This window comes from Terrapene carolina, unplaced genomic scaffold (genome assembly GCF_002925995.2).
Source record: "Terrapene carolina triunguis isolate 2854851 unplaced genomic scaffold, T_m_triunguis-2.0 Scaffold179, whole genome shotgun sequence".
In the NCBI taxonomy this organism is placed as follows: Eukaryota; Metazoa; Chordata; order Testudines; family Emydidae; genus Terrapene; species Terrapene triunguis.
The window spans coordinates 2,077,684-2,101,576 of NW_020664530.1; the positions used below are offsets into that span (position 1 = coordinate 2,077,684).

Consider the following 23,893-nt stretch of genomic DNA (forward strand, 5'->3'; position numbering starts at 1 on the left):
AGTCAATGGGAAGCTTTTCGCTAACTTCAATAAACTTTGGATCAGGCCTCCAGTGTTCCAGAATCCGAGTTGCCTCCTATTGAAATCAATAGTAATTTTGCCACTCACTTCAATGGATGCAAGATCAGGCACTTGGTTTGTTTAATTTGTAAAGAGAAATTATTTATGTATTATTTTTAGCATTGGCAATTAGTAACCCCTTAAAAAAAAAAAACTCCTGTGAAAAATTTAAATCAGAAAGCCTTGATATTTTATAGAATACTTTAGTGACAAATTTAGTGTTTACCTAATTGTTACAATTTTTACAAAGTTTTTTTTTTTTTTGCAAACTGCAAACAAGTCTGTAAAAAATGCATTGTATAAAAAGTACATAAATGTATAACCCATTAGCTGTACTATGCAATCTAAATACTATGGAATAAATTAGATAGAAAACTTAGCTATAAGCACATACGTTGATATTTATTCAACAGAGGAATTTTTTTTCCTTTTTTTTTAAATCTCAATTGATTCATACAAACGTGGGCGCACGCACACACACACACACACACACACACACACACACACGGAGTTTTGGCTGACAAAAATGAAGGCCCTGATTACACTGCTTAAACACGGTTCTTGCCATAAAGGTGCTAACACACTGTATCCCTGGCCAGTGTCGACAGGGCTTAATTGTGCTATAAAACTGTTTTTTTACAAACCGTGCTATCGCCAAGATGGGGAACCATATTCATGCTTTTCTAGCAAGAAGTGTTTTTTTAAGCACAGCTCACTAGGATGTTGCTAACATGGGGGCTTGGTCCTGCAAACCTTTACTCACACAGGTAAGAACTTGCAGCATCAGGCCTCATGGTTTCCAAACTCAGTGTAGACAAGGCCTTAAGGTTTCTCCCATTCCCTCTAACCTTTTCCCCTACCCAACAACAAATGTTTTTACTTCAGCATTCTTTTAAATATGACAGTGATAGAATTTTAAAAACCTATCTACCTATGCCCTACGGGTTGGACCCTTCAGGTTAGGTGTTGACACTGAAAATTAGGTCTTATAGTGTGCAAACTCATCAAGAGTCGCCAGACTGGAGAGCGGTGGTTGAGACAGCCAGTTAAAGACTGTATTTAAAATAGAAATAATACCATAGCTTTCATTTTGCTCTGTGTTCTACCAGGGTGATGGTGGGGAGGGCCCAAAGCTGCATGCAGTATGACATCAGATCTTGCTAAGTGGTACACTGGAGCTTTAGATTTCTTGTTACGAGGGATTGTTTTAAATGTGTTCCTTTCCATGCAATAAAAAATAATCTTTTAATACACTGTGCTTTGCACACAACCATTCATTGCTTTAAGAACATTAGGGTGAAGCCTGAAGTGCTTATACCATGTGTATATATACGTATATATATATATATCCCCCTTGTATGAAGTTGTTTTCCTACAATGTACAGCTGCTGTACATCAGGAAAAAGTCTTAGTGTCATGAATGTGAAAGGAGTAACAATTCTATCACAGATGGGCCTGAAATAGAATCTTGGACCCAAGCACCCCAGGACTTTCTAGGGGTTTGAAATCCACAGCTAAATCCAGATCGCAATGTTATGTTTTGGGCAATATTTCAGCCTGAATGTAATCAACCTAACTGTCCCCTTAATCTAAACCCTGACTTGTTACTTATGACCGGTACCAACCACAAACAGACTGTTTAGAGGCTCACATAAATGTCTTTGGTGTATGTGTCTATTCTTTTTAAGGTACAAAATAATAATTATTATTATAATATAAATAACTATTTTGTGTGCTGTAGCAGTTCTTGTATAGCCCACAATAAGTGCAGCTCTCAACCCCTCCTACTCCCAATCAACCTCCCTCGAATATACTTGTTAAATAAAGATTAGACAGGTCAAACACCATTGTAGTGCAAATAGTAAACGATTAAAAAATTTTTTTTTACAAAATATAGAAATGTTCGGCTCCAGTAACTGGACAAACATGTTCCTTTCAAGTATCTCTCATTGAAACAAAAAAAAAGTTACTTCCATTAAATAAAGTCTTTCTGTTTTTTTTTTTTTTCCTTTCTCTCTCAGGTAAACAGTTTCAAACCAACTAGGTTGCATAGTTCTAATGTTGTAAGCACCTTAACGAAATGTAACTTTGTATACTTTCTTTCATTCTTTTTCATTTTTTTTCTTCTTTTTTGTTGTTTTTTTGTTTTTTTTGTGGGGTTTTTTTGCAAATGTAGTGCAGAAGATGAAGGTGTGAACACCTGCGCAATATTGTCCCTTTACCAACATAAGTAAGTGTATGTATGTGTGTATTTGTGTGTGTGTGTGCATATGTATGTGTGTATGCTCGTGTAACACACGTGCACACACAGGCATATATATATATATACACACACATACAAACACACACACACACATATGGTACATACACTCTCATTATGTCCTTGGTAAATTGGGGGGAGGGGAGAGGGGAAAGTGCCAGTGAATGTAGTGTTCATACACATGGCTTTTCTACGAATTTCAATGCCATTTTGGACTCAGAGTCCAAACTGCTGCAGGTTAGGCAAGCTGCTACCAGGGCTTGAACTGATGGATAACTAGGAGAGGGAACACAATTCCCCTTGTAACGAATAATGTTTAACATACTATATAATAAAATATGGAACATATTGAAAGGAAGGGGAATCCCCCTCCCCACACTGCTATTCAAAAATTTTCTCATTCAAGCCCTGTTTGTTTATGCGCTCTTTTTCTTCCTTTGTCTGTCTTTAGTCTTTTTGAACTCCATGTGTTGTCTTTTTTTTTTTTTTAATTGTTTCATTTGGAAAGATTAAACCATAGTCGGGTCTTTCCTCTACTGCAGCTTCTTTTCAATTTTCCACACAGACAGCAGGCCCTTGGTGTGAGTGTGTGTCTATGAGCAGCCACACTCCTCCACAATCATATTCTGAATGTCCTTCTTGATGATGTTCTGTCCATCATCATAGTATAGCATGGACATTGGTCGTAGCTTGGTGGGCACACAACATGACTTGAGGTTGGAGAAGGGGCTGTGGCCCCTCATGCGGTAATGGTTGATGACCGTGGAGTGGAAGGATAATGATGAACCAGATGTGCCCGCTATGTGGCTGGGGCACTCACCTTCACAGTAGTTGGCATGGTAACCTGTGGGAGCAATGATCCAGTCACTCCATCCAATGTCCTTGAAGCTGACGAAGAACTGCTTCTTGCAGCAGATGTTGACCTTGCCGTCACACTCCAGGCCCCGTCTCCGTCGTCTGTGCAGGCGGTCATCTGAATGCCGGGCAAGCATCATCAGGAAAGGTCTGTGTGACTGCTCTTTCTCCTCTTCTACTGTGGATTCTCCAACTTCCTTCTCTTTCCCTTCCCCATCATCTTCTTTTTTCTTCTTCTTGCCCAGCAGCACCAGGCTGGCTCCAGTCTCCTGGCATTGGTCACAGGCAATCCGCACATCAAGGGAGCTCTTGCCTTGGTCCAACAGGTATTGCACACTACTGGAGACAGGAAAGATGTGCCAGGTACTTTTACGGGTGTCCACCGCCTTTTCAGAGATGAGAGTCTCACTTTTATCACCCTTCAGCCCTCCGTCCTCCATTTCTTCTGCCCCTTCAGAGTTGCCTTTGGGCTGTCTCTGCTGTTGGTACAGTCGGATGGTCACTTTTGTTCTGCTTCGGTTGGCCTTGGAGACTTTCAGGAAGAGCCACACTTCAGCACGCTGCACTACCGAGAGGTCACTGCCTTCCTTGGAAATCTCAAAGTGCAGCATTTTTTTAGCCGTGCCTGAAGTTGATAAATAAAAACAGATGGGAAGAATCGGTTAGTATGTATTTTTCATTCCTTTGATAAGATTGTATTGTCACCAGAAGAATAAAATTCCCTAAGTTATGTTTCTATTTAATATTCTGAGTGTTCCCTACTGTGCCTTGCTAACCCCCTCTGTCTCCCACATCTCTTTGATGTTACCTTTTCCTGCAGTGGAAATTCTCTATTTACTGAAGTAATTGTTTTCCTATTTTTTTCTCATATAAAATTTTGTTATGGGAGCATTAATCATACATGTGAATTCATGCAGTGCATTTAATGGCAAGTGGGCATTACTTGGTGTGTAGGGGTTAATTTTGCTCGGCTTTCTCTTGTGATTGCTATTAACTGACAGGGAAAGTAATCGCTGTTTAAAAAAAAAAAGCCCATGAAAATATATAATACACATACAAATCTGTGTCTAGTGATAAAAATTGGGGGGCTAGATCCGTGTCCACAGAAGTCAATGGGGGCTTTGCCAAAGGAAGCAGGATCTAGCCCATATAAATCATCATCATTCTTCATTAAGTTCTTACACCAAGGAAGTATATGCCAATAGTTTCAGAAACCTAGCAATACTTAAATATCACTCTTAGCATTGAGAGATTCACAGATCTATACATTTCAGGAATGGCTTAGTGTTCTGCAGCCAGACACTTAATTCTGTGAACTATTAGTTATAGATTCTGTTCTTAATTTAACATAGTGTGCCCGTTGTGATGATAGTAATGACAAATCCACCAAGAAATGAGTTAAAGAACCTTCTGAAGAAGGTTCTCTGGCATAACTATATAAACTTGCTGGGATGCCAGTGATGATGATTATGCTGGGGAGAGGGAGTTTCTTTGATACAGATCTCATATCCCTGGCAGAAGTTAAAGTGAACGATGAGGGCTGTTTTATGGTTTGATCACTAAGCATGAAGAAGTTAAGAGAGAATGAATTGGCTGGTTTTTTTAAAAAAAGAAACAGAGATGGTTTGTGTCTAAGACTATGGCATTATGATTTGTAGGAAAGCTGGATTTTTTTTTTAGAGAAAGAGAAGACCAGCACCCTGGGAGTAAAGGGCTACATGTTTTCTTTCTGGGGCAGGATGGGCAGATTCTGAAACCCTTATTCAAACTGCATCACACTTGTGGAGCAAGGTGTTGAGTGAGGTACTCTTCAATGCGAGTCAGGGTATCAAGGGCAACCACTGATCAAGACTGAAATGGTAGGACCAAAGCATCAAAAAGGTCACTTGAAAAGTGCTATTGCATCAGCAAGGCTGTTGATCCTGGCTCTTCTTCATCAAAGAATTCCACAAACAATCATTAATTAGTTATCACAACACCCCTCAGAGATATCCCCATTTCACAGATTGGGAATCTGAGACACAGTGTTTAAGTGATTTACCTAAGGCCGCAGAGGAAACCCTGTGTGAGAACTCAAGATTTCCTGGCTCCTAAAACCCTGTCCACACTGTTGCTTTCTTTTTTCTGTGAAGTCCTGATACAGATATATTCAGCTACTCCAGGTGGAATTCCCAGGTCAAAGAGACAGTAATTTCTAAATTAGAGTAGCCAGAGGGCACACTGTTTTATTTTTGTTTTACTTCCCAGTGAGAGTATGAAATTGTGGACTTGAACTATCCTTGGGACAGAAAAACACATGGATTGTTTCCCATTGACTTTGCTGATACCTGCCTCCAAAGGGGGTTAAATAGGTTCTCATGGAATTAAACAGGACTGTGGGGTAAATGTATTGCTTTCAGAGGTGTATCTTTTCTCACTTAAAATTAGTAAGAAGTTTTGGGAAAAGAGACCAGAGAGTTCTGGCGTGCCAATCCAAGCTGACAAAAGCTTTGAGATGTGATGTTTTCTGAGAATGACCATCACTTGATAGTGATTAAAAGGAAATGAGTTAGCCCTTTTTGCTATTGCATGGCTGGTGCTCATGTTTCCATTCTGGCAGTAAACAAACTATGGCAAAGCTGTCTGCTTTATAAGTGCAGAAGGTTTTTGATACAGATGGGCATTAACCAAAACTCCATATATGCCAGAAATTTGGAAAAGTTCAGATCTGGACCCCAACTTTATAGCTTGCCCAGGTCTCTGTATTGTGCCAAACCAAAACCTAAATCAGAGCACCCCAAAACATGCAAGAGTTCTGGATCAGGAATTGAATTTTTGTGGCTTATTATGGTCTATCTCTCAAGAAGTATGATACACGTACCCCCTTTGTTACACGCTTGAACTTCTGAGCAAAGCATTTAGAATAGTGTAACTATGCTGCAGGTTTGGATTTGGATCTGGATCTAGATATGAAACACGTCTAAATTCAAGGGAATTCAAATCTAGGCTTTTGGTTCTAATGTATAATGAGAAAGGGGCTTTATAAAGAGAGTACTTATTAAAGGGTTACTTAATACTGTTAGGTGTCCAGGTGCAATATTTAACATTTCTGTTCTTAGCATTATAACGGGAGCTGATAATAATTATAAAGTGACATACTTCCATCTGTAAATAGCCACAGTTATCTTATATGTAGGCTGATGAGTAGTATGTGTAACAATTTAGTTATTCAGTTTGGACAGATGTTGCATGAAAGACACAAAATCTCTGGATCTTTTAAAATTAGTTTTTCATAAGTCCCCATATTTCTGAAAGTTGAATTAATCCCTAGTAGTAATAAAAAAATGGACTAATACAGCGTGAAGTATTTGAATAGACTTTCAATGCTTTTGCCTTACCTCACTTCTGAACGGCTGCTGCAAAGTAACATAAGATGAGTCTAATGCCATAACAGCATCACCAACATTATTCGACATGTTTTCATAAAGAACTATGGATTTAAATTCCAAGGAAAGAGGGAGATGCAAAAAAATCAAACTGTCCTAATGCTTCTGTATGAAAAAAAAAATTCTATGCAGTCCTCAAGCCCACATTATTTAGCAGAAAATTCTATAATGTTAAAAAAAAACCCTTTTTTAGGTCTGTTTTCAGGAGGCCAGTATGGAACAAAGCTGGAGGGAAAATTAAAATAGTGGTGGGGAAAAATCAAAACTCTCTTGAATTCACCCCAAATCCCAAATCAACTAACTATGATCTTTTGTAATCAGCTTCTGAGAAAGAACTAACAGTACAAATACTGAAGTCCTAACTTGGTTTGTACAAAGTCCCTCTTTCAGGTAAACTCTCATTGTAGTCAGTGAGAGTTTTGCCTGAGTAAAACCTGAGTTAGACCTCAAGAATTGGCCCAATATGAATGAACGTTCACCATATTAGAGTCTTTATTTTAAAAAAGCCACATAAATATCCTAAGAGGAATCACATCTCAAGTGTTTTAGGTTAGAGATTCTGCAGTCCCTTTTTCCCCAAGCGTTGCTCAGGGATTTAGCTTCAGTTAAACCTTGCGTAATGCGTAATGCTTTGGAAATGTACACTGCCTTTATATATAGTTGTCTAATGAAAAAGCATGCTGCAGTCTGTCTGATAACTGAATGTGCAAAAGAGATCTCACTAAATGTTTTGGGTGGTATCATTTCATCACAAGCTCACAGCAATACTTTCGTTGTCCTCTTTTTGTATTTCCTTGTCTGCTGTGGCTGATTTTCAATGGACTTTTCCCATTTCTAATCATCCTGCTCCTCCTGCCTGATTCATGTGGAAAGTCCCACAATCCAACACTGCTGACCACTTCATCCCTTCTGTGCGATACTGACAAAATATTGGATTGTGTTATCACAGAAGAAAGTGCTAGGGAAGGGAGAGATGTGCTTATTCCAGAACCCCAGATCTGAGTGCCTCTCACCCCTTACTTAACAAAACACTGGGGATGTTTGTATCTGATTCCACATCTCTACTTTCCAGCTGTGGCCGGTCTCTGCCACAAACAAGGTCCTGATTCTAAAGAGCAAACAGGAATCTTCTAGCAAAGTTAAATACGTTGGCAAAAGTTGTGGAGAAAAGTGAAAAATAAAAAATAATTTATGTTATGTGGTAAAAGCTTTTATAAGGAAGGAATTATTCAGTGGGAGGGAAATAGAACAACACTATTTGATATTTTAATGAGAGTTTGCTATCATCTTTTGCCCTACAATATTGCTTGCACATAGGGCCGGCTCCAGGCACCAGCTTAACAAGCAGGTGCTTGGGGCGGCCAAGGGAGAGGGGCGGCACCTGCGGCAATTCGGGGGCGGCAGGTCCCTCACTTCCTCTAGAAGCAAAGGACCTGCCGCTGAACTGCCGCCGCCAATCGCGGCTTTTTTTTTTTTTTGCTTGGGGCGGCAGAAATGCTGGAGCCGGCCCTGCTTGCACACCTTTAAGACTGGAGCCTGAACATGTGATGGGAAGGAAGGATGCATTTAAATCCTCCATGTACCAAGCTGCAAAAACTGTAAGGGCAATCATAAGGCTGCTTATGTCTGTGTATAATGACCTAATATGGAAGAATTAATTTTTTTCGACTGCATGGAATGGGGGCAAGGGGACAGGGAAGGTGGCAAATCACTAGAAAAACCCATGCCAGAGCTGGGAGGTGAGGGACTTTGAAACCTCTTCATTCTTCAGAATTGGCTTTTGTGTGCTTGGTGTCCCCCAGGAGAATGCAGAAGGAAAGCAGGCATGTCACAGATAAACAGGGGCTTTGCCAGTGGGCCCAGGCACTTTGTGGCCCCACGCAGCCAATCCCTGCATGAGGCTGCATTTACTACTCCCTCTTAGGTCTCTCAATAGAAGCCACAGGATCGCTGGTGTTAAAGTGCACTCTGAGGCTCATGATTCCTTTCCTCACTTCTGCCAAGTTGAGTCCCTTAGTATGCAGTTCCAGCCTACTGACTTTGGATTTACACTGTGCCTCAGGATAGGGCCCTGTGAGTTTGAGCTATGTGCACCTACACAGGTAGGGCCTAAATTGTACAACTTAGAAGATCTTTTTGAATAAAAAGATCTTTTTCCTTAACCAAATGTTACTAAATGGTTAAGTCTTTGTTTCCCCTCCTCCCAGACCCAACTACCACCCATGGAAGCAATTACACTTTCTACCATTACAGTGGAGCTTACTCTTAATACACGGCATTTAAATTGGCCATGGAAAAAGGTTCACTGTGTAAGAGAGCTCTGTGACTTTAAATTTCCATTCTTCATTGCTGTTTCATTTTGAGTCATTTTTATGTTATACTGTAAGTGAACTATTTTTCCCTACAAAGCAAGCTTTTTTTTTTAAGTTGCTAACTTTACTACTGCCTATGATTAGATTTGGTGGAGGGGGGGGAGGGAGATTTGTACAGTGTGCCAATCTGTAATTACATTCAAAAGCATCCTTCTCTTTACTCCTCATTTTCGTTCCCCGGGAGACAGAGAAAAAGAAATAGGTTAGTAGAAAGGTTCTTTTGGAGGGAATGAAGAGAAGAGTGTGGTTGAGAGATAATTGCTTGAAAGGTTTACTAATGACCACTAGAGCTAGAGGAATTGTTCACAGTTTATCCAGTGAATTTAGCCCTGTTATCTGTCTGGCAATTATCCCTAAGCAGACTGATTATTTCAATTTTTTCATTATTCATGATTATTCAGTGGCAATTTATGTGGATGTATTTCAGTCTATGGATCACTCACAATGATTCTCTCCAATTATTCATTATTCTTCACGTGTGATTGGTCACCTAAGTCGCAGGAGTGTGTTTCTGCTCCCGGACTGGATAACTGTAACTCTTTAAACAAGTATCAGGGGGTAGCCGTGTTAGTCTGTATCTACAAAAACAACAAGGAGTCTGGTGGCATCTGTTAGTCTTTAAGGTGCCACCAGACTCCTTGTTGTCTTTAAACAAGGGAAGAGCAATTCTGGTGCAAATAGCAAATACCTTGTATTCATGTTCACATACTCTTGTCTACAGGTGAATACAGGTATTTGCAGGAAGAACAGCCATTCCCCAAATGTTCATGCGAACAAAAACCCATTCCCCTAAATGTTCATGAAATGGCCAACAGAAAAGGTACAGGCAAGGTCGTCTCATCTGAAATTTGAGTAAATTCAGCTCTACTAACTATTGACTCATATTTTATTCTATCTGAAATTAATGTGTTACTTATTAGCCAAAAAGGAGACATTCTGCACTTACAACATAGAGTTCCTTCACTAGAGCTAAAAATCTTTCCTCATGAGTGTGTGTGTGTGTTTTCAAGGGCGTTGTAGGGGTGCTTTCAGCAGTAAGGTTTTTGCAATGTTAAGTTAAAATGGTTCATTGTATTGCAGAAGACAAAAGAACAATTTGTGTGATGTTAATAATACTGCAGATCTGAATTCTAAGCTGTCACTCCTTCCATAAAAATATTGCACTTTTGTGCAATAAGGGCCAAATCCTGTACTTATTGAGATGAATAGCAAAATTTCCACTGACTTCAAATGAACTAGCATTTGACCTTAAATTAAATTGTTAAAGCTCTGTTGCCACAAACAATATTGACTTCACACTTACAAATACACATGTCCACATTTAAGGACACCCGATCACAGATCTATGCACACGTTTACGCAGACAGGCCAGTTTATATACATATGGACACTGATATGCATCCATTTATACATAGGCATGCATGTGGACGTGCATGCACATACATTTATTCAGGCACCCAAACCCATTTACACAGAAACACTACATGCATACCCATGTCCAGGCTTGCATGCCCTGGCACATACATGTACATAAAAATACATAGGCACACTTATGCATATATACAAGCAAATGTGTGCCCACATGTACACAGCTGTATTTGCAGACACAAGTGCACACATGTCTGCACGCACAGTGATGTTCTCGCAGATACCTTTTCTAGACTAGTTCTCTCCTTCTCTGATTCACCTGCACTTTCTTAAACTGTTCACAACCAAACCAACCCCTAGAGAAGCTTCTCATTTTGTTTCAGTAAAATGCATTTAATTAAGAGGGGTTTTCCTCTCTTGGAAGTAATTTGCTTTCATTTGTTAAACTTGGAATCTTTGATAAAGTATGCCAAAGTGGAAAAAAAAAAAAAAAAAAAAACCAAGGGGAAAGAGATTTGTTTTCTAAAAGCCAGGGAGACTGCATTAGAAAAAATGTGATAAAATCAGCTCAGCTGATGATTCACGGTCACATTTCTCAGTGTCTGTTTAAAAAAAAAATCATTTCTGATCTCTAGATTTCCAGAATGTAAGCATCCCGCAATTGATCAGATTTATCTTTTCCATTCCTTTGCCTGTTTCCTTACATTGCATTATTTTTCCGGTAGTATTCCACTCCAGTTAATTTCTGCCTTTTAAACTAGATGGAAGAAACAAGATCTCCACTCAGAGGCTACAGATAAGCACAAAGATCTTTGGGATTCAGGATCCAATTAGGTAAAATAGCAGCTTGCAGGAAGGTTAAATTGCATGAACTGAAAAGGCTTTGGAAGAGTGTGCCCTCTTGTGGCCATTGAGTGCTTTACTGAGCACCGAAGGATGTGCACTTAAATAAGCATCTTTTAAAAAGGCAATTGATTAAACAATTTAAGAGGGATAAATGATCCATCCTCCTTTTTTCCCCCTCATCCCCACCAAACACCTTGCTGTTAATGCCAGGGCTGGCTATCTGTCTAGGAAAAGAGATGTCTGAGTCTTTACTGCCAAGTCAATTCACGTCTAAATTTGACAGGAAATGATGCAAAAAGGTAAAACTGATGTGAATAGCTATCACAATTCTCATTTATTCTTGATATCTCTAATGACAAGCTTTAGGATTTCAATGCTTATAACTCCCCTCTCTTACCCAGTGACTGACGTTAGCAACCCTGTTCAGTGCTGATTTAGTTGCCAGGATCAGTATATGCACTTGGCACTATCCCAGGGCTTAGTAGTTGATTGGCTAATAAGCTATCTATTTAAAAAAAAAATAAAGGGGTTAGTATCCAACCAGATTTTATAAGCATCGGCTATCTAAGCAATGGAAACTTGTGGCTATGCTTGTCAAGAACATATATGTCTGTCCCTCCCCCCTTTTCTCTAACACAACTTTTAAGAAATTGAAGTAAACCACAGCGTTTTGGCAAAAGGATGCTCACAGCAGAACTAATCTCAGTTAGTAATCTTAGCTGGATATGTAAGTAGAAAATCATTTTCATGTTTTATTTGTTAGAATGCCAGGGTACAGAAGGGTTCTTTTGTAAACTTTTGCCCAATACTCTTGGTCATTAGTTTTACAAAGATGTGCCTGGAATTGTAGCAGTGAAAAATACCTGCCAAGACTTCTGCTGATCTCAAGGATATGAGGACACCTGTGCTTTAGAAGAGTTCAATACATTTACTCTAGTCCCTCCCCCTCACCTCACCCCTACCCATTTATCTATATCCTCTCCTATTTTTCATTTTAGTCTCTGTGTTTTATAAAACATCAGCCTGAATATAGATTTTGAAAAACAGAATAGATGCACAGAGTAATGTGGGCACACTTCATTTTCATTGTATAGTTGTGTGCAATAGCTGGAGACGATTTCACAATGAAAAGTGAAATATCTCTTTTTATGCCTGTGAGTATAGAATAACCACAATTCCTGAGAGGGTGAAGTATGATAGGATTATGTGTGGTCATACCCACACAAACAAAAATCTGAATTCTTACTCCTATTTTCACTAGCATTTAGCTGATATAACTCGTGTCAAGCTTCCATTCATTTTCATTGATTCTCTACTGCTTCCTTTTTAGATGATGGAGGTTTCTAGTAAGAGTAGTAAGAATATTATCCAAACTGAAAGAAGAGTATATTTAGTCTCAGACCTCAATGATGTAGACTCTTTATCAGCTGTTTTCTTATTAATTGTTATAGGCATTGAGGATTGCCCATGGATCTGTGTTCTGTTCCTGGCTCTTCCACACACTTCTTTTATAACCTAAGAGAAGTTGCTTGAATTCTCTTTGCCTCAGTTTCCACATGTGCACAATAGGGAAAATAATACTACTTTAGGATTTAACCTCCATCTTTACAAGTGAGTATATGTCAGCGAGCTGATGTCATGCTGAATTAAATCATTAGTGTTTGTATAGCACTGTGAGCTCCATGGATGGAAAGTGTTATTTAACTGTAAAGTATTATTAATAGATCTTGAATTTATAGAGGAAAATTATTTGTTCAGCAGGTTAAAGAACTTACTAGCAGTAATGACCCTACTGGAAGTCATTTTTTTCCATTATAAACTTAGACTCTTGTACATTATTCAACACTTTAAAAAAAATTCCCTTACTCTCCTTCCAACTAAATGTCCGGTTGATATGGAAAAAAGGCCCCAAACATCTCTTAGAAGATACCTGCCATGGCTCCAAGAAGGTGGAGTGCATCAATGCAACCAAAAAGGCAAGAGAATAAAATTCTGCACCCTGCATTCTGCTAAAGAACTAGATACCACAAATCTTGTTAAATTAATTTTGTTGTTAATATTGATCGTTATATGGACGTAAATCAAATTGGTGTTGTGTGAGCGTTCAGTAGTTATTAACAGAGAGATTGGCAGCTGGACTATTGGCCAGTCTGTGGGCAATGGCACAATTATTTTTGGTCATGTGACTCTGAGCCAATTGGATTAGGAGTTGCAATTTAAGGCTGTCGTGTTTAATAGGCATATATCAAATTCAGAATTCCTTTGCATCAGGGCTCAGGAAAGACAATAACGAGTTTACAAATAATTGGGACTCACAGGATGAACAGAAACCACTATTCATTCCATATATGTTCCACTCTGCTTTGAGAGAGGTGCTGAAAACCAGGTGCGGAGCCTGCTCATTAGCCTAGCAATTTCTTTGCTTCCATAAGTCCATTCCTTAAACAGGTAGAAAATCACAGCTGCTTCAAGTGTTCACTTGCACTGAGATCTTCTATCCAATGTTTGAAATGGCGAGCACACAAGGGAAGAAAAGCACGACTCTTCCCAGGGAAAGAACTGATAACGGCTGCATTGACAAGAACGCCAAAGGCAAGGGCTTCTTGTACAGTTGGAAGCCATACAGCCGGCAGGAATGTCTGCTCTTAAAAGCATGCACACTTCTGTGCATGGCTTGCCTGCAAACAGAACATCTGAGTCAACAGGTTTTCAGGACTGGAAATTCTGAGTGTTGTCTTAATTGTTTATACTGCCGCAGCAAACTTTTAAACAAAAATGCTTGGAGTTCCTGTGCATACTTTGCCTACCATATGCTGTACCAAACAAAACAGTGACATTCTTTTAAAACTGTCTTGGCAACAAGAAAAATTCTTTGGCTAGACAGCATCATAAAAACAGTTGCTATTAGCAATTTCATACCTTTTCAGATTGGTGATACAGCTATAGCAAGATGTAGACAATCTTATGTATATGCATATACATATATTATATTGTACTGAGTTCTGGTTCTACTCATTTAGGAGAGAACGTTACGGCGGCTTTCTATAGGCGCATGATGAGGTTTTGAGCAACTAGTTAGTAAATTCTATACACTGAACATTTTATTCTTACCAATTAAAGAGAGCAGAATAGTTCAAAGTGAACACTGTCAAGGTTGCATTCTTTGGCAGGGAGCACTTAGGAACAGAATCTTTCCTCTTTTTTTTTTTTTTTTTTCCAGCATGCAAAAGTTAGCATTACAAATTGGATCATCTACAAGTATTTGTCCTGGTTCTATTGAAGTTTATCTGACAGTCGCTGAAACAATGTATTGCCTAGGATGCTGTGCTAATTAAACAACAAAAATGTCCTCTTGCTTGTATTAAGTTCCATATGCTCCATGTGGTATAATACCTACTGGTATTTTTTTTAAACAAGGAAGGTTTATTTTAAAAAATAGTATTTAGATCTCTTTCTTTCATCAGAAACTTTCTGAGAGGTTGCAGCTCTTTCCCTTTCACCATCAGACCCAGGATCCAGTACTTCAGTGCAACTGCTCTGGTTTCACAAGCAGTTTGGAAGATTCCTTTGCAGCCTGACTTTCTGCTCAAGATTGGTTAGATAGCTTCCTTACTGTTTGGCTGTGTGAGTTTAGCAAGTGTAAGCAAGTAAGCTGTAGCCAAGACTAAATCAGGTAGAATCAAATTCTTTTACAGTCCTTTTCTCTTTGCCCCCTTCCCCCTTTCACCTTATAATCTTACAGAAAATATTATTGTTGGGGAGAAGAAACAAGTTAATTGCAGTTCTGGCATAGAAAGATATATTTTACAGTAATTTTTTCTAGCACTCACCTGATTCTGCAAATGTGATGATTTCTGAAGTTTGCTCTACAAGTTCATTCATTTCTGCTTTTCTTCCAATGTCATTCTCTATTTCCACATAGCCATCCTCTCCCACCTTTCCTACGTGGAGTTTTTTTATGGCGTTTAAAAGTGCTGCCTTGGGCACCGGCTGGGTGATGTTAGGTCTGTCCCTCAAGTGCAACATGTTCAGTATGTGCTTCTTTACTGCTTCCACCATCTCAGGCTGTGAGCTTGGCACATCCTTTGAGAGTGTGGCAAGGGCACACGATGGGCAGTCAGTGACTGAACTGTGCCCCTCAGATCCTGGGGTTGGAGAACTCCTCGCTATAATCCAGCAAAGCACCAACAAAAATCCTCTCTTCAAAAGCAAAGGCATCCTGGCAGCAAAAGTTGTTGTGATTCCCTTTTTAAAAGGCCCTGCTTTTCCTCTCTCTTCACACACAGGTTTTTTTGTTGTTTGTTTGTATGTTTGTTTTTTTCCCCTCGCCTCTTCAGCAAATTCTCTGGAACAAGAATAGAAAGTTTTCTGTGAAGTTTTGTTTGCAGGTTCCCTCTCTGAATGCAGTAAGTGCTGTAGATGTTTGTGGCTGTCAGGGAGAAGAGTTCTGACTCTGTCTCAGAGTAGGAGAGAGACACACAGAGAGAGAAAGAGGACGGATTGGCCTAAAGTGAGTGAGTGAATGAGAGAGGGAGGGAGTTTTGTCTGTGAGTAAGGGCTATGATTAGGAAAGGGGGAGGAACAGCCAAGCTGCCTTCCTTATGCTCATTGCTCCCTAACCCACACCTCTCTTCAAATATCACCACTCATGTTTTCTGCCCTCCCCCACCCCCCTTTGCTTTTTTTTTAAATCTCTTTCACTTCTTTTGACTTTACTCTTTCTCTCTCTTAATTTTTCTGTTTGAGTTTCCTTGCTATAATTCCCCATCTTTTTCTATTTCTTCAACAACATTACAAGCTTAACGGAACAGGAGAAAAATGAATGAAAGAAAAGAGTTCACCCTTTTGATAAGCACCTTGTTTTTGCTCCTGTACAATATTAGATGTTAAATAGTGTGTGTGCGCGGGGGGGAGGGAGTATGAAGACAGGGAATCTGAATGTTTGGAGCTTAACATTGTTCTGTCCTGAATGAAAAAAGAGAAAAGATGCTACTTTTCCACTTACTTTTTAATGGTCAAAGTTATCAACACTGGCAAGAAATCTGAAGGGAGCAAAATAAAACTTTTTTGTTGGGGGGGGGGTCGAGGGGAGCTATACAGTACATTACACTTTTTCCAGCTGCACAATGCAGCCAAGCATAGAAAGACACAAGCAGGAGACAGTACAGCACATATCTGTGTCATATTAAGATGCTGCCTTCCTATCCAAATATATGCCTCATTCTACCCTAGTGTTCGCCCAGAACTTCTCGAACAGATATATTTAGGTTTGGGGTTAATCAAGTAATGACTGAAAAGTGCTTGACAGTGAAACATGCTATATATAACCTGGCCAAATCTTAAAGCCCTGAGTCAGTTTTTACTCAATCCCTAATCGGGCAAAACCCTCACTGATGCAAATAAAAAATTTGTCTGAGTAAAGTCTTCTAGATTCGGCCCATTGTTTTTAGAAAGCACTTTTCTTTTGTTTCATTCATTTAAACCACATAGTATAATCATGACATCAGAAGAGGTGATTACATAGGATGAGTAAATCTAAAATACTATTAAAAGCCAGATCCTCTGCTAGTAATCATACGCCATTTAACATCAGCTGTAGATCTGGCCCCATATTAAAAAATCATTATCTTTGTCAGTTACAGCACCTCACGTTGTCCTGACATGCTTTATAATCTTCTACTCTACTCACCTTAGCAAGCTAAGAAGAAACACTTAAGTGAGAAAACTTCCTTATGTTTTGACGTTATAATGAAAAACTGGAAAACTGGATTTATCACCTCAAACTTTCAAGATTCTTTCTAACTGCCTTTTAGAGAGATCTTTAAGATCACTTTTCTTCTTTTTTTCTTACATGTGTTCTTTCTTTTATTCTCTCGCACACACACACACACACACACACACAATATTTGTGTTTTTATATATGGTCATCTTTTATCTTACAACTAGTACAGTTCCGTATATTATCATCAAAAGTATTTGTAGTGGGAAGAAGTTATAAATATAAGCGTTGTGAGATCTGCAATTCCCATAAAGCAATTACAGGCACGAGATCTGAGAGGAAGGGCAGGGAATAATATAGTGAAAATAAATTAAATATACAGAAGTATTTGCGCAATCAACAAGACTTTTGCAAATGTTACATAGTGCAATTCTTTTTTCAATGGGGCTCTTTTATAAGAGTTTTTCTCTATTAAAAAGCATCTACAGTACACCCTAATCTGAGCTCTACTGACCTCAGTTACTATACTGTTATACTTAAGGGTCTGTCAGCATTTCCTTTATAAACCCTGCAGCCATTCTTATAAACACATCTTTGTAACACAACCCCTGCTATATATAAATATCTTGGGTCTCATGAGCAACCCAAAGTCTGTTGTAATTACAGTAAGTTTGAAAGTGAGTCTGAAATAGGACTAAAAGTTTAATTGACTGAAAATATAATTTGAGATGACAATATACATTTAGAGTTACAGGTACTGACAGGTAAAGTAGATAAGTATGTATATAAATAAGAGGTATTAACATATCCATATAAATTCTTATGTAGCACCCATCACAGTAATATCTGACATATAAGTACAGTATGGATGTATATTGCTATAGAGGTATAGGTATATATAATTAGTTTCTCATCCAGTGTGGTTGTTTAGCCACATGTATTATATATATGTACTATTATATATACGTTATATAGTACTGACATATCTTGGTGTTTAGTGATTTAAAGAACTCTACATTAACAAAGTTTTGAATCAAATATGTAGACTGGGTGTACATATATACATATATTCTGTACTGTGCACACTTAAATATGTTTAAGTTTTAAAGTCCATATTACTCCAATAACTACAGAGAATATAATTCATATTAGTATCTAAAGTTAAATAAGCTGTAATTTTTTGTGCATACATTCACTAAATATATCCATGACAACATGCAGATAAAATGTCTAAATTTAAAAAAGAAAAGAAAAAAACTCAGACTTTAAAGTTTTTACCTTTCTGTCTTCACTCTCTCTAGGAGACTGTGTATTATGTGTCAAGAACTGCTCAAATTCCTCTTTGTGGAACAACGTGAAGCTGTATACTGTAGTTTTCATGTGTATACTCACTCACACATATTTAAATGGGTTGGAATACTGTGAACTATTAAATCAAAATTAGGTGGGTTGGAATATTGTTTTTGATTGGTTTATCCAACTGACATCATCAACTGACTGACTGTTTTCCTGTGTGAGACATACTTCTTGGTCATTAGCTGATGTCTAGTATGAGTGTCATGGATTCAAGTGTCATGGATTCAAGTATCAGTATTAAACCCTCTTCCAGTTTAAAGTATACAGCTTTAAAAAATCAGACGGAAACTAAACATGCTGAGTCAAAGAGGGAAATTTCAACTTTTTATTAGATAAATATATACAGATAAGCTTTTGTTAGTTCAATCACAGGATCTGTCAGCCATTTAATTACTAATTAGATAATTGTCTTAGTCTGCTTTGATGGTAAGGAAACATTGAAGATTCTACTTGCAAGTCCTGGTTTTAAGAAAAGTCAGGAAAATGAATGATTTTATTCAGAATCAGTTTGTGGTGGGTATAATTCTTTACTAGCTAAGTTTTGCTTCTTTATTATTTAGGGATGCTTCTAAAGCTGTTTATAACTTTGTTTGTTTGTTTTGATCATGTTGCTCACATCCGATTGTTCTTGTTTCTCTGCATGCAGATTGCATCACATATTTAAAAAATAGGACATCTTAAAATTTTTTATAATTAACAACACATACTGTCTGTCTTGTAAATAATGTTTGACTTGGCACATGTAAAAAAAATGGCCAGAATTTGATCTCACATTAGTGAAAATCAAGAGTAACTGCATTGAGGTCGATTGAGTAATACCAAAGTAAAATCGGTGCAAGGGTCAAAAGTGGGCCCAAAATCTTTCTTTTTTTGTACTCACACATTGTTGCTGGTTCTTTTGTCATTCAGATTATGATCCTGGGGCCGGATTCTGCAGTTCTTACTCATCAAAACACCCATTGACTCCCCATCCTTCAGAATATATTTTCTAATTGTATTTATATATTTTCGTTTGTAACATGGGTATGAACATTTTTTGGAATATGACTAAGTTGATCAGGAAAACAAGTAGAAATATTAAACCTGCATTGGTACAAGGGAATGCTCATGCAGCATAGACTCCTGTCTGAATGGAGAATGGTTGAAGAATGAGCCATGTTCACATGATAAGTTTGGTAAAATGAGCAAAATTAGGACTTAATGGGAACCATATGACCAGATAGGTTGTGTTGTTTGCAGGAATATGCTTATAATAAGCCGTTCAGAGTGCCACAAGCTGCTGATTGTAGGCTCTTGTCTCTTGAAACCGGTTTCAGTAGGCATTCAGAATCATAGTTGTTAGGGAGAGCATTTTCCTCTTTAGAGATAGTGAGAGAGATACTTAAGGAGCATATAATTTCATTACAGATGAGCACACACATATTTACTCTCAGGACAAGATCTTAAACTCTGGAACACTAAAATAAAACCAGGGAAAGGAACTTTTTGAGCATGGAATTCTGTTTTCTTAGAACTGATTTGATTTTAACTAGCACCTCTCACACCCTAAAGTATCCACACAAACTTCAAGGGGACTGAGATTTGGTTCTAAAAGCTCTAAAAAACAAACAAACAAAAGTTCTTTGTAATAACAAGTCTGATATCAGTAGTTCAGTGAATGCCTGTGAACGAGGCATCTATCATGCACTCAGTAAGAGCTCACACAGCATTGACTTTATGGATAGAGAAAAAGTTGGCCAGGAGCATAGCCAGTTTATCTTGTACTCGGGACCAACATATTGTGAGATCTTTAACTTCCTCCTCCTTGTTAAACTTCTCGTCCAAGTACGATACCTGTACCAATGCAGCGACTTTCCTCCCAACTACTGCACTATAGTGAACAGCCACACAAGGTCAGACACTATGTTGCTGTGAGCAAGACTGCTACCAAGTAAATCATGCTAACATCCATATGATATATGACAAGGATTTCTAGAGAGAGATTAAGGGCCGCATTATTCGTTTCAGTGTATGTTCTTCGTTTCCTTAGGGAATTGGTATACAGCTTTACCAAAAGCTTTATGAATGCTCTATTTGATCACTACTTTTTTTCATGCTTATTCCTTTCTCTGTTTTTTTTTCTCCACTCCATCCTGCTCTGTTCATTTCATTGTTGTCTTTTACTATATCTACAGCAACACCTGCTGGTAGTGTTCCAGGAGCACTGCTGGAAAAACCCGCTGATCTGACCCTTCACACTGGCTGCCATTAAGCAGTGTCAAGTCATATTAATGAGCTGCTTCTATTTTTATCCCTGCCCCCCAGGAAGGGAAACTGCTCCTCAGAGCGACTCTTGAAGTTTTTTCTTATTTTTTTTTCTTTTCCTTTTGTTTTGTCAGATCAAGAATCCAGAAAATGATTGTTCATTTAGTGCAGTTGGGATTTCTTACTCGGGCTCTGGTGTCAGCGGTTGAAACCACATACAATCTGAATGAGGCTGGACCTACAAGTTGACTTACAGGCATGTTCCATTTCCGTGGTGAATCAAAATGAGCGAGCGAGAGAGAAATGTTAATATACCAATAACCCGCCTCCTTTCCTAATTGTCTATTTTAATCCTACCAGCCACTAGCAAAATGGCCCACTGCCATTTCCTTATTCACCTAGAGGAGGTTGCATGATTTAGTGGCTATTTTAGAACCCTGAATTGCACACAAGAATATTTGCATGTCTCCACTCTTGCTTTGAAGAGCAGTCACTAGAAAACACATTGGCACAGATTGCTGTGCGAATCAGCTGGAATGTCACTCTGTTGTACCTTATTTTACTGTAATTGTGAAAAAAGATGTGCCAGAAACTTATATTTAGACGTTTTATGTTTCCACTTTTATGTAAATTGACCAATTAGGGCCAGTTTTGCTGCTGCTAATTCTAAGGCTTATGTGCTGCTTTAGAGGGGCCAGTGTTTTCAATCATAATTAGTGAGCTGGTCAAAAAATAAAGTTCATCTGAGGATAAAGGCTCAAGTTCAGAGGATGAAGTAAAAAATAGCTTTCATGTTCTCCCCTTTGTTTCATAATGGTTGTTGACATACATCTCAGGGACCAAGTTAACTATGTGCTATTTGATCAGGGTCTGTCCTTGTATGAAGTCAGTAGAACAAGAAAAGCAAGTATGTTCATTTTTATCTTGAACTATATCTTACGCCTTCCACTCATGCTATTAATTGATCTCTTTCCTTACAGCTCATTGAACAATGAGCTATGCCTTTAAAAAGAATATTTTTATGTTTACGTTCATGGAGCACGTATGTTGCTGTTTTCCTCTCTAAACTAAAAGCCAGAAGATACAAATGCATAAAGCAGGTGACACAGAAAATGTTATCAGATTGAAATGAAATGACACAAACGTGGTGTACAGTCAGTGTCTGTTTAAAACATCCCAAGGGGTGGGGAAAAAATCTATTTACAAAAGGAAATTATTTGTGATTTATGAAGTGTATAGTTTAATCACGACTGTGTAGCGTAATCGAGGTGTTCGCATTAGCTAACATGCCATCTAGTTCTTATAGCAGGCAGATCTCCAGTACAGTGCTAGGCTAGCTATTTTCCTTGAGAAACAGCTCTGTTATGTGGAGAATGTTGAGAGTGATATTTGCGTCAAATATATTTTGAGAGACCATGATTAAGGATCACATCAAATGGCTTAAATTAAACATGGAGACTGGCAAACTTTGCCAGTTTCCTGGAGAGAGTCTGAGCCTGTAGATCCTATTTGGTTGCAAGTTCCATGAAAAGTTTATGGCTAGAGACTGAGCAGCATTTAACATTTAAAGGTGTTTTAAAGGTTATTAATTAACTTATCATTTAAGACTCAAGGCCTATTCCAGGAAACATGCATTGGTCTGAGGTGCCAGAATCATTCCTTGTGTAATTCCAATGAAATCAATGGAGTACCATCAGGGAAAAATTTGGCCCAAGGGCAAATTTTAAAACAAAATATTTGGTAATCAGTTCCTTCCTTTCTTGCCTGATAGATCCAGGGATCCATGTTCTGAGTTCCTCTAACTGCAATTAATGGCATCATAGCATCTATAGCAGTGTCAATTCCACCACTTGTTCTGTTTTAGCTTTTAGAACCAAATCTCAGTCCCATTGAAGTCAATGACTCGTGTGGGACCAGACTTCAACTGGACCCAGATTTAACCTGTAGGGATGAGGCCAGCCATTACAGGATAAAAAGAGCACCCAGAACTCAGGTGTTAGGTAAAGGGCTTTGTGGTTCACCTTTAACTGATGCCTCTTCCAGTATAATAATGCTTCGTGATTTTAGAAAGTCCGATGAGTGTTTGTCTGCTCACAAAGTGAAGGGCCAGATCCATAGCTGATGTAGATGTGAGGATAGCTCCATTGACTTCATATGCCAATTTACATCAGATAAGGATCTGACCTGAATCTTTCTTTTATTTCTAAAGCATTACTGCCTATTATTAACAATCTGATATTTTTTAAAAAACTAGGTCCCAGTTTTCATCTGATTTTAAACATGGTCTAAATTCATCCTTGGTTTAACTCCACTGATGGCTGGAGTGAATTTTGCCTACGTTTTGGACACTACTAAATTTCTTGACATGTAAGAGGGATAGGAATGGAGCTCATAAGCGCTGTCACTTTCACAGACCTTCAACTGAATTCAGCCCAGCAGGCCCTTCCACGGGGTCCCGGTGGTGGAAACTATGTGCAAATTACACCTGCCAAATGGGAGGCCTACTAGAGGCCCATTCAAAATCAGGCCTTTAAAGTTCCTTTTAATGGTTAGGGAAACAGGTCTGCAAACCATAGCCAATTGCTTAGTATATCGGTTCCTCTTCAATAACTTTTGCGCTCCAACTATGAACTTAGAAACAGCTATTTTCTTTATTCATTGTCTGCTTATTGGTATCATGCCCTCATGATGACTCCTGAGGGTGGCCTGCTAAAAGGGGTGACATAAGGTAGCTCAGAATAAAGTTTTTGTGTGCAAGCTGGGCTCATCAGTGTTTCCATGCACACATCTTTTAATTGCTCCTTTGAAATTGCCCATACAGGGACAGTAACCAAGAATCTAGAAGTACAGTATCTCTTGCATGCGATAAAATCAACCAAGTACTGTACCGAGAGGTTTCTTATCAAGCAGATTTTTCTTGGTTAGTTCTAACGTTTTGTTTTTTTCTTAAACTGAATTTAGCTCCTCTGCTCAGTGCCAAATTGGCAGCTTTGAATACTATTATTCTCTGCTTATTCACAGGAGAGGTATAGCATAAGCAGAAGCAATACGAGCTTGCACACCCTTTTGCTTGTGTGATGAAGAGGTTAGTTCATTCTCTCTGACTGTTCAGTTCTTGGGACTCAAACAAAAAAAAAAGTTGCCAGTTGCGGTTTCATGATTTGGACACCTGTTCATTGAGAACAGAACTGAGACGACTGACTCATTTCACATAAGCCACCAAATAGCCATCCTGGAAATGATATTTAATGACCACTGATGTGGGTTGGATTTGAACTGGTGCTATAGCAGTGGAAAGTGCCATAGCCAAATATTTTATGGCTAATCCCCTGAGCCATCCAGTCATTCCTGGGTAGGACTTTGAAGATGAAAAGCACTTTATAAGTGT

General features: G+C 38.6%; 1 protein-coding gene across 1 annotated transcript; it reads right to left on the reverse strand.

Annotated features, from left to right (window-relative positions):
* Nucleotides 1-2,404: 2,404 nt before the first annotated feature.
* Nucleotides 2,405-15,677, reverse strand: LOC112113492 (inhibin subunit beta A). Its single transcript, XM_024209786.3, has 2 exons — nt 15,017-15,677; nt 2,405-3,800 (listed from the first exon to the last, which is right to left on the reverse strand). The coding sequence occupies exons 1-2, from the start codon at nt 15,402-15,404 to the stop codon at nt 2,914-2,916; spliced, it is 1,275 nt and encodes a 424-aa protein (XP_024065554.1). The 5' UTR covers nt 15,405-15,677; the 3' UTR covers nt 2,405-2,913.
* Between the last annotated feature and the right edge of the window lie 8,216 nt (nt 15,678-23,893).